Source organism: Chelonoidis abingdonii, chromosome 3, assembly GCF_003597395.2.
Source record: "Chelonoidis abingdonii isolate Lonesome George chromosome 3, CheloAbing_2.0, whole genome shotgun sequence".
NCBI lineage: Eukaryota > Metazoa > Chordata > Testudines > Testudinidae > Chelonoidis > Chelonoidis abingdonii.
Window position 1 is genome coordinate 186,742,562 of NC_133771.1, and position 11,825 is coordinate 186,754,386.

At 40.7% G+C, this 11,825-nt stretch overlaps 1 protein-coding gene across 5 annotated transcripts in view; it reads left to right on the forward strand.

Annotated features, from left to right (window-relative positions):
* Positions 1-11,825, forward strand: part of ASB3 (ankyrin repeat and SOCS box containing 3) — a 140,940-nt gene that overhangs the window by 102,898 nt on the left and 26,217 nt on the right. For all 5 annotated transcript variants that reach the window (XM_032778369.2, XM_032778367.2, XM_032778370.2 and 2 more), the window contains 2 exons: positions 5,020-5,271; positions 8,295-8,428. In XM_032778369.2, coding sequence (XP_032634260.1) covers positions 5,020-5,271; positions 8,295-8,428 — 386 coding nt within the window. The remainder of the gene's footprint in view (positions 1-5,019; positions 5,272-8,294; positions 8,429-11,825) is intronic.

The following is an 11,825-nucleotide window of genomic DNA, read 5'->3' on the forward strand; positions in this document are numbered from 1 at the left end:
ATTTCAGTGCTACTCCTCTCGTCAGGGAGGAGTACAGAAACCGGTTTAAAGAGCCCTTTATATCGATATAAAGGGCCTCATTGTGTGGACGGGTGCAGCGTTAAATCGGTTTAACGCTGCTAAAATCGGTATAAACACATAGTGTAGACCAGGCCTTGCTTTGCTTCCTTCTTTCCTCTGTTTTTCTCTTATTGCTTTTTTCCAACCAGTCCTCTTTTCCCCTTCCACGTTCCCCTTATTTTTAAATATTAGCTTTTCATAATCTACTGTATATATTATATGTTGTAAGCTCCCTTTATAATATGACATTACAACTCCTTTTTTTCCACATAAAGCAGCATGAATAAAATGTAGCAATCTACCCAAATCAGATTCAAATACAGATCCTTAAGAAAATGTCCCCTTTGTTTTTTAAGCCGCTTCTAAACGTTTCTTTTAAATTTACTGCTGTTGTCATTTGCTAAGGGAAGGTGTTGCTTCCTTGAGTGCTGATTCCAAAGTTACCATGGAGCTATTTCGCCTTTGGTTATTATTTTAAGGCAAAGATAATGATGAAGACTGAATGTGATTTTGATCATTCATGAAGTACCATGTACAAGATATTTAAAGCAAGACAAAATCAAATTATTTGTACAGTTTATTCAGTTGCTAAATTACTAGAGTATAATCTACATGGCTATCTATGATCATTTCCTGATACCTAGTATCAGATGAGCTGTATCCACACTACAGAAGACACATTTGTTGTCTCAAATTCTGAAAGAGGCAATTTGGTGATTACCTGCGAAGTTCTCTTATTGTATAGGAAGTTCTCTTATTGTATAGGATGTTGGCCCTGGAGTGATTGTAACCTTTGATAGGTAGGGAACTGGCAAAAGTGTTCTATGGTGAAGCTTTCAGTAATGTTAGAATTTGTTATCCCTGACAGTTTGATAGTGGTATTGGAGTATGCATCCTGTACAGATTGATGTTTAGCTAAATTATGCTCAAATATTAAAATTTTCATGACGTTAAGCATATAGTCTGTGTATAATATATGTGAAAGTTATAATGTGCATGCATTTCTCTCATCATCAATATTCTTGAGCGTTACATACGTTCTTCAACAGGATAGTAAACTTAAAAAAAAAACTTCTCTAAACATATTGTAAAATTGTTTCACAAGAATCTCTCAATATGTGCCATGTATCTAGAAGGAGTACAGAATTTTAATAAATAACCTGCCAGTTTAGTAATTTTCCTGAATGAAAATGCTGCAGCAACATTTGGCTTAAATTTATTCCGCTTCAGCTAAAAGGGCATATTTCAAGGGAGGAAATCAGCAAGGACGTAATTTTTTTTTAAACAGTGAAAACATGTCCCTGTGACTGTGCCTATTATAGCTAATATTTCTCTGGTCAGGCTGCAAATGATTTTGAATTGCTTGAGGCAGGAACTTATGCAGATCCTGAACTGCGCATGTGAAATCATACATCTGGATAATAGCCAGAATGTGCTCTGCCATGTCTCCTATAAATTATGTATAAGGTTTGCAGTGAAGAAATGCCTAGGGTTTATTGTATTAAATTTCACTGCATACCTCCTAGACCATGTCTTTAAAAATTAATGAGCATCATTTCACTGTTCTGTCCTGTCCTGTTCTCAATGTATAATAAACATAGTTTTTAGAAAATGAATCAGCGCTGCTAATGGTTCTCAAAAATGTTGCTACAAATGAGACACGCAGCAGAGGATTAAATTCCAAACTGCCTCATAGAAGCAACATTCTGCAATCAAATTATTAACTAAAGCCCACATGTGCAACCAACACACAAATGCTTGGCTATATCATCATTCACTATCACAGTATCATTAATAAAGACTAATCACACAGATGTTAAAATATGTCTTGCTGATAATTGCAATGAAGGCAAAGAAAAACTAATAATATTCACCTTACTTTTTTTGTCTTTTAAATGAATCAAAGGAATCTAAATAGCTATTTGGATTCAGCTGCCTTGTGAATATTTTCACAGGTCTTTGAGCCTCCAAAGTCTTAATTAAAAGCCAGTATAGAAAAAAATGGCTCTTAGTTGTGAGATCTTGGGTGACAGCATTTCAGCATTCTAATACAACTGTTTTCTTTATTCAGAGGTGGCTCTATGTATTTTTCCGCCCCAAGCATGGCAGTCAGGCGGCTTTCGGCGGCATGCCTGCTGGGGGTCTGCTGGTAACATGGATTCAGCGCCGCCAAATTGCTGCTGAAACTGCAGGACCAGCGGACCTCCCACAGGCATGCCGCCGAAGGCAGCCTGACTGCTGCCCTCACAGTGACTGGCAGGCTGCCCCCACAGCTTGCCACTTCAGGCACGCACTTGGTGCCTTGGTACCTGGAGCCGCCCTGTCTTTATTGCTTCCCACAAAACTTATCTGGACAGCAGATTTTCAAATTAAAAGCAAGATCTTTTTTAAATGTCTCTAATAGAGTTGGGAGCTAACTTAGTGTCTCACACAAATCATGCTAAATATAAACCTTAAGGAAAAATGTTGATAGGCTAACTGGTTGATTGCATTACTCTAACTTTAATACCCAGAAAGACATTGGAAAAAATTATTGAACAATCAATTTGTTCAAACCTGGAGGATAATAAGTAATAGCTGGCAAGGATTTGTCAAGAATAAATCATGCCAAACCAACCTACCATAATCTCCCTCTTTGACAGGATAACTGGCCTAGTTGACAGTGGGAAGCAGTAGATATGAGTTATCTGGACTTTAGTAAAGCTTTTGACACTATCCTGCATGACATTTCTTAAGCAAACTAGAGAAATATCATCTAGATGAAATTACTGTAAGGTGGGTGCACAACTGGTTGAAAAACCATACTAAGAATAATTATTAATGGTTCACTGTCAAACTGAGAGGTCATAGCAAGTGGGATCCCACAGGGGTTTGTCTTGGGTCTGGTACTGTTCAAAAATGTAATTAACAACTTGGATGATGGAGTGAAGAATATGCTTATAAAATATGAGGCTGTCCTCAAGCTCGGAGCAGTTGCTAGCACTTTGGAGGAGAGTGTTAGAATTCAGAATGCTCTTGATAAATTGGAGAATTGATGTGAAATCAACAAGATGAAATTCAATAAAGACAAAGGCAAAGTACTGCACTTAAGAAGAAAAAAAATCAAATGCACAAATAAAAAATAGGAAGTAACTGGCTATGTATTAGTACTGAAGAAAAGGATCTGGGGGTTGTGATAGCAGATGACAAATTGTATGAGAGTCAACAGTGTGATGCTGCAGTAAAAACAGCAAATGTCATCTGTGATGTATTAACAGGAGTGTTGTATGTAAAATGTGGGAGATAATTGTTCTACTTTAATCAGCACTGGTGAGGCCTCAGCTGAGTATTGTATCCAGTTTTGTGCATCACATTTTAAGAAAGATATGAATAAATTGGAGAATTCCAGGGGAGAACAACAGAAGTGATAAAAAGATTTAGAAAACTTGACTTATGAGAAAAGATTGAAAGAATTGGGCATGTTTAGTCTAGAGAAGAGAAGGCGAGGGAGGGGAGCCTGAATGTAGTTTTCAAATATGTAAAAATGGAAGCTGATCAGTTGATTTCCATGTCGACTGAGTGTAGGAGAAGTAATCAACCTAGTTTTCAATATAGAAGATTCAGATTAGATTTTAAGAAAAACAGTTTAACTATAAGGATAATTAATCATTGGAACAGGTTACCTAAAGAGGTTGTGGAATCCCTGTCAACAGACGTTTTTAAAAACAGGCTAGACAAATTAAGTACTGCCAAGTACGGTCTAGGTCTACTTAATCCTGCCTCAGCACAGGGGATGGACTCACTAGATGACCTCTCAAGGTCCCTTCCAGCATTACACTTCTATGATTCTGTGAATTTCAGGATATTTCCAAGATTCTTAGAAATGGGGAGCATTTTGATCAAAATGTTATGTACATTGTCTATAAAAGTGAATAAATTTAATATAGTAAAGAGAAGTGTAATGAAGTGTATATTCTGTCTTCTTGTAACAGAGACATGGGGAAACAGGCTTTCACTTCTAGATTACCAATTTAAGTGTGAACAAATATGTGAAAATGTGAAGTTCAGTTCAGTACTTGTTTGGTGTTGGAGAGATGACACCAGTAAACTGTTATTAATCATTTGTCTCAGTGGAAAGTCTAGGGATTGAGAGGAGAACAGCCTTGGTGCATCTAGGTAATCCACACAAAGCTGGTTTGAAGCATACTATCAGGACAGTATGGGTAGAGCCTTGTGTTGAGAAATATTTGTATCTGCCTCTGATCCGCAAACATGATCCATGGATAGCTGCAGATTTGAAGGGTTCTAGATACAAAATTTGGAATCACATCCATCCACAATCTACAAACATGGTCCGCCGATATCCACATCCATAGGATGTGAAGCAGATATCTGCAGATTTGCAGGGCTCTAAGTGTAAGAAAGCTTGACCTGTTGCTTCCTTGGCTTCAGCTGTCCTGTGGATAATTAGAAGGCTTAATTTGATCAGCATCTTTTGCAAACATTACTTAAACTAGAACTTATTGCTGATATACACCTCTGCCTCGATATAACGCTGTCCTCGGGAGCCAAAAAATCTTACCATGGTATAGATGAAACCACATTATAATGAACTTGCTTTGATCCGCTGGAGTGCGCAGACCTGCACCCCCAGAGCACTGCTTTACTGCGTTATATCTGAATTCGTGTTATATCGGGTCATGTTATATTGAGGTAGAGGTGTAATTTAATTGTTTCTTTTTTAAACAAATTTTCAGGAACAAAAATGCAAACGTTTTAAATTTTAATACTGATCTCTTTTGGGGACTACAGATTATTTGAGTGACGTTTTAAGGTGATGCTTTCTAGAAACAATCACTGTTGCAATAGTCTAAAATGGTTTGTTACAAAAGGTTCTCTAGTCTGATTCTATAGTAACTTTAGCAGTGTATTTTCAGTATTATTTTAACAAGGTATCTTGTTTTCTGTGTGATATTGTAGGTTTTACGGTTTAATTCCCATTCTTCTGAAGTATGGGATCCACCTACTCTGGATTAATTTAGGATACTGCCTGCATCACAAAAAATTTTCTTGGTTTCGACACTTCTTGAAGGTGGGCTGTCCGATGCCTTCTGGGGAACGCTCACTAGAGTTTACAAAATATGCTGCTAACGCTCAGGAACAGTACAAAGAATGGCTACCACATCTATTGTTGGCTGGATTTAATCCACTGAATCTGTTGTGCAGACTGTGGTAAGAAGGATAATACTGACTTGTATTTTAGATGTTGTGTACTAATACTGATCTCCAAATTCATGACTAACCTAGTTTAACAAATGCTTTCACTGAGCAGCACATCATAACCAGTGCTTACAATGTGCCAGGTGACAATGGGTTTCAGACCCAGGAAATCAAATTTCTAACCAGCAGCCAGATTGCTGAAGGGTGAGTGGCACATTTTAGTATCCCTGGGGGAAAACATCTTCTGATTTGCAACTTTGCCCCCTCCTGAGAAAGAGTAGCCAATCAGAGCTGCTGCAGGAAACAGGTTGAGCTCTCCCCCCTTCTGTCAGGAGCCCACACTGTTTTCATAGGACAGCAGGGAGCAGGAAGAGACCAGCTGCACAGGATGGCTCTGCCCTCTCTTCCCTCTTGCCCCTCTGTGAGCTGTTGGACAGCTTCTCTGCTCCACTTCCTCCAAGCAACACCCAGCCTGGGAAGAGGGAGAGGTGACCATGCTGCACACCCACCTCCTGGGAGAGGTGGATGGAGAACTGCAGGATGGACAGAGGTGAAGCTGAAGGGGGCAGGAGTGATGGGGACAAAACAGGTGGGGGTACAATTGATATAGGGACTGGAGGAGGCTAGATTGAGGGGGTAGGATTGATTTGAGGATTGTAGGGCAGAATTAATTCACCAGGGGCACAGGTAGGTGTAGAGGTGATGACAGACCCCTCTATATTTTTCAGATCATTTTAAGCACTGAATTCAGTAATCTAACTCAGGATCATGACTGACAGAGATTTCAAACATCTTGAGTGAAAAGTTCACAGAGAAGAGCAGGGTTCAATGTTATAAAACTTTCCCCTTTGTCTGAGAAGAGAGCTAAAGCAAGGCTTGGTCTTTATTTACTCCAGGGAATGGGATGCTCTGCATTTTTCACTGAACCAGTCTTTCTTCCCTATCATTTCCCTCCTCCTCTGAAAATGGTGTGCTACCCACCCCAAATCAAATGGAAGTATGTAAGTGCAGTAAAACAATGGTATAAGAAAAATCTCAGATAATTCTGGGTCAAATGGGAATTTAAACAGTGTCGGAGGGGGAATTCATCTAGCATTCAGTTCAGTGGCAGGGGGAGAAGGAAGTGGGTAAAATTACAGATTGTCATCGTCACTTGATTTTTTTGCCTTAGTACCATAAATTTTGTGTTGTTTTATACAAAATGTGAATGAATACATTTCCGATAAAAAAAAAAAACTGGATTGACTGCTTTTACGTGTATTTAGGCATTATAGAAATTATTCTAGTATTTAAAGGGGTCAGTATATTTATATTCTGATTTTTTTTTCCTTTTTCCATGTTGTCATGCAGCATAGAAGCCTTGACTCTGTACTTCCATATGTATGACTTGTAACAAAATAATTTGAAACTATACAAATACATGAAATAGAAATAATGGATTAGACAGAGTCCACTGATTTAGTATATTCACAGAACTTTGCATATCCTGTTAGTAATTCCATTTACATGTAATCTTTAATTTGTATAGGAGTTGAATTTTAATGTCCACTCAGTTTTAAACATTGATTTGTTTTAAATTTTGTGATGACATTATAGTTGAATTTGTCATACTGCTTACAATGTTAACTTCATCATTTGACTGATTTTCTTGATGTAGTGAAATGTTATATTCATTGATTTTTTAAAGCAACATATTTTAAGCCTGACATGATAAATAGTATTTGTGATTACACTTACTTACAAATAAAGAGCAGTGTATGATTACAAGAGTAAACACTATAAAAGTCCTATTTTTTTATGACTCTTGTTGTCCATTTGTATTGTATGTAACATTTTTTTATATTGTCAGCTAAACTATAAGTGCTTTTGTACGTTTCTTGATTTATATTGTTTAAAAACATACTTGTTAAAATAACTACCTATTACAATGTAATCCACAGATTTGATCTATTTTTGCAACTTTAAATGCAATGCTTTTTTTTTTTCCTTCTGGAAAATAATAGCAGAATAATAAAAAGTACATGCCGTCTGTCCATATAGTTTATTAATTGTCACTGGCTTATGGTAAGTGTACTACAGTAACAGTAAATTTTAATGGGAGTATCAAAAGTGGTAAGCAAACTCACCATTGCATTAAAGAAACCAATGCAATCAGATTCATTACTCCTGTGCATTGTTCAGATAAATGCATGAAAATGACTCTATTGGTCACACATGAACTATGTTAATGCTGAAAAATAAAATAATAGAAAAAATAGAACAGCAGGAAGGTTTTTTATTATTAATTTTAATCACCTAGTACATTTGTGTGTTTCACAGCATTTTGTTTTATACTATTGGTTGAGTCAGATGAAAATGGAAGAATACGTACATAGCATAGAAATTATGATGTGAAAGTACAAGTATTGTATTTCAGTACATTTCAAATGCCCTTTTTTAAAATAACTCCTTTAGACTTCCTGTGTAACCCACTTATTCTGTGAAGGCTATTGTTTACTATTTTTTACACATTTTCTTGGAGAAATGAGATATAAATCACCCTAAAATCAGTTCGTGCATAAAACTCAAAATCTTTTTTTTTTAATTCCTTAGGTTTTGGTTTGATTATTTTTTAAATTAAATAAGCCATTAGACATTTTTCCAGATGTCATGGAAAGACTAGGCAATAATGTGAGACACTTATTCACCCTCATGTTGAGAGACCTTATAAAAACCTAGATAGAGATGTAATAAGCAGTTCTTGTAGAGAAAAATACTGCCTATTACTAAGGCAGATACACTTTAGAGTGTATACTTTCTCTTACAGTGTAGCTTAATTCTAAAAGTAATGGAGGAAGATATAATTGCATTAGTAAAGTGTTATGCTATCAAAGTTATTTTAGAATTCCCTTTGATGTTTTGTTATGCTTAGGATGTCGATTTCCAGGAACTTGTTATAAAAACATAAATCTTTCAATATATTTTCTCCTGTCCCCCAAGATTATCTTTGTAGTAGTGTGTTGACAATGTTATATGGTAATTTTTTTATCGTGTAGGATTTATTCTGTGAATGATGACATCCTTAATTTCACTCTGGAGTTCACTAACTGGAAAAGGCTTCCTCCAGCTGTAGAACAAAATCTCTCTGACCACAAAGAAACCTCCACCTGGGTTCCACGTAACCATTTTGGTAAGTAAAACAACCAATCAGTTAATTTCTGCACATACCAATTTCCAGAATTTAAGAGGGAAATAGCTTTTTGGAACAATATGTGAAGATTGCAGAACGTAAAATTAAATTGGATAGAAATTTTGTTTTCATACCTGGGAAAACCAGTAGTTGTCCTAAGTGAAATACATAATGTGTTTCAAACTGATACTTTTAGTCAGGATTATCCTCTACATGTAATTACTGTTATACAGATTAAATAAAAAACTGTCTAAGGTCAATACTGTTTTAAGTGCCCTGAAACATAAAAAGGCAGCAGGATGGTATCATAACACATATGTATGAAATGAAATTCAGAGAGCCTATTGTTTGGAAAGATTTTGAGGACTGTAAACTAGTTAACTTTGAACTTATTAAGTAACCTTTACAGGTCAGGTAGCTTGATAATTGGTATGGAAAAATCTTAGTAACTAATTCAGGGGATTAATTAGGTATGCCCTTTGGAGGGTGGGTATAAAATATATTGTAAGGGCACCAAGTGTAAGTTAATAGTGGACCTTACTAAAATGATTTGTTCTGCCTCTTTGAAGATTTAAGGGGACACGATGGGTACTATCTGATTACTTTTTCTAGACAATGTTCCCCTAACTTTGTTTATTGAATTTGATTTATGTACTCAATACAAAAATTCCTATCCACTGGTCTAAGCACTTTTGACAGCAATTAAAAATACAAACTGTATAAATATTATAATAAATACCTAGAAATCCAGCAGGCTCTCTTCCTTCCTATAATTAAAATATAATCAACCAAAAAAAGAATACATGTATTTCCACAAATATTATCTCTTACCACACACACCCTTCCCAAAAGCCAGTTAGAGCAAATGGGCTGTGCAATAATGAGCTATCTGAAAAATTATGCAATATTCTTTCCTACTGATTCATTGTAAAACTAATTCCTTTTTAAAGCAGTGCTATAACATCTGCAAAGTGCTTGTTTTGTGTTTATGTTATAAGACTTTCCCTGGAGTACTGTATTTAATACTATTTGACATATCTTATTGGAGTGGGGGAAGGCTTTACATAAAGAAATTTACTTGATCAAAGTTCTTCTATGTTCTCTTAGTTATCAGTGAATATATTTATATTGTAATGAATGCAGCTTTCTTTGTGGTCAATTTCTTCCTCCTGCTTGATCCTTCGGTGGAGTTTTAATTCTGTGTTTTGTTTAGGACATCAGTCTGTTATAGAAATTAATGTGATGTCCTAAATTTAGCATTAGGACTTCACTGCAGGATCTGCTGAGAAAAGACAAGTTCTTCTTCGAGTGGTTGCTCATATGCATTCCATTTAGGTGTGTGCGTGCCGCGTGCACGGCCGTCGGAGAAACTTTTTACCCTAGCAACACTCGGCGGGTCGGCCGGGCGCCCCCTGGAGTGGCGCCACTATAGCGCATATAAATACCCCGGCCGACCTGGCCACCCCTCAGTTCTTCTTTACCGCCCGTGTCGGTCGTTGGAACAGTGGAGTGCAGTTGCCTGACCTCCACATTCTTCCCTAGCTGCTCGCTTATCGCTGTTCTTTGTTAGTTAATCGTCTTGTTTACATAATAATTAGTTATAGTTGAGTAATAGTGTTAGTGTATTTGTTAGTAGTTTCGCGGGCCGGGGGCTCTTCCCTACCGTGCCCCGGTACCGAAGCCATGCCTGGCTCGCGGATTATAAGCAATGTCAGCCTGTAATAGGCATCCCGACAGGAGATCCCCACGACTCCTGTCTGAAATGCCTGGGGGAGTCGCACTTAGCGTCTAAGTGCCCCATTTGCAAGGCATTCAAGCCGCGCACCCAGAAGGAGCGGAACTTTAGACTGCGACAGCTCCTCATGGAGGCGGCGCTGACACCAGCACCGAGTACGAGCCAGAAAGCGGACGAGACCACTCGCCCGGCACCGTCCACGTCCGGTACCGTTAAGGCTCCTCGGCACCGGCAGCATGCGACGCCGAAGGCAACTCCGCGCCGCTCCTTCTCTCCAAGGTCGAAGTCGGCTAAGCCTCAGGCGGACCCTTCTGCAGCCGCCCCGAAGGCTAAGACTGCTCCTGAGGCAGACTGCCCGGCACCGACCCCGGTTGCGGTGCCGTCAGATCTGGCCCCGTTGACTCCAGCCCCACGCGGGCCATCGAGTCCGGTGCCGAGAAGCTCCCCGGCACCGGCCGCAGTCGAGCTGGCATTGCCTTCCACACCGGAGACATTTTCAGCGGCGCGAGACCTGATTGCAATAACGGAGCCGGCACCTCATGTACCTCCGGTACCACCAGTCCGTGTGAGCCTCTCCAAGGGCAAGCCGCCTTTTTCTCGGCCGCCCTCTGCCACCGCTCAGGACAACCGCTCCAGATCTCGTTCTCCTTGCCGCTCCTCTTCACGGCACCGCTCCCAATTGCGGCACCGTTCACCGTGGCACCGTTCACCTTGGCACCGCTCCCAATCGCGGCACCAGTCACCTCGGCACCGCTCCCAATTGCAGCACCGCTCGCCTCGGCACCGCTCCCGCTCACCTCGGCACCGATCGCCTCGGCACCGCTCCCAATTGCGGCACCGCTCACCGCGGCGCCGGTCCGCAACTCGCTCCCCGTCCCGCTATTCGTGGCACCGGTCGAGCTCCCGGCACCACTACACAGGCCAATGTTCTCGGAGCAGATCTCGCCGTCGAGGCTCGAGGTCCCGGTCGACCTCCCGACACCAAGCCGGGCGCAGGTCCCGGTCCGGCTCCCGGTACCGCCACCGGTCCCCGACACTCCGGGCTGCAAGGTCCATTGGCACGTCGGTGCCCACCTTTGCGGCCCCTCCGTGGCCGTCTGGTCAAGAGTCTGCTTCCTCCAGGGCCGGTAGCAGCTATAGCCGGGACCGAGATGTTGATTTCCCCGTGGGACTCTTTCAGGATCGTCGCTCCCATGACCTCGCGCAGCAGCAATGGTCCATGTGGAAACCCTGGGCTTACCATCAGGCCCAGGGTGCTCCCCTGGTCCCGGCCCTTGCACCTGCTCCACAACGTCGGGCGCCAGAGGCTACTATATCCTGCCCTCCTCTGCAAGACGCAGAGGATCATTCCATTCATCCTGTACACTCCCCAGAGTCTTTCCAGCAGGATCCACAGGGGACGAGTCCTGTCCAGGACCCACTTGTTCCGGGCATATCCTCCTCCTCTTCTCCGGATGAGGCTGTGGCGGGCTCCTCTTCCTCCCCATCCAGGGAGATTTGCCGTGCTGCAACTGGTCATCGTGTCACACTTTCGCCACGCACTATGCGTTGGTCCAGCGTCCTCGGGACGACGCGGCCTTTGGGCGAGCTGTGCTCCAGGCTGCCGCGTCTGAACTCCGACCCCTCGCCTAGGTAAGGCTGGATTCACCTAAATGGAATGAT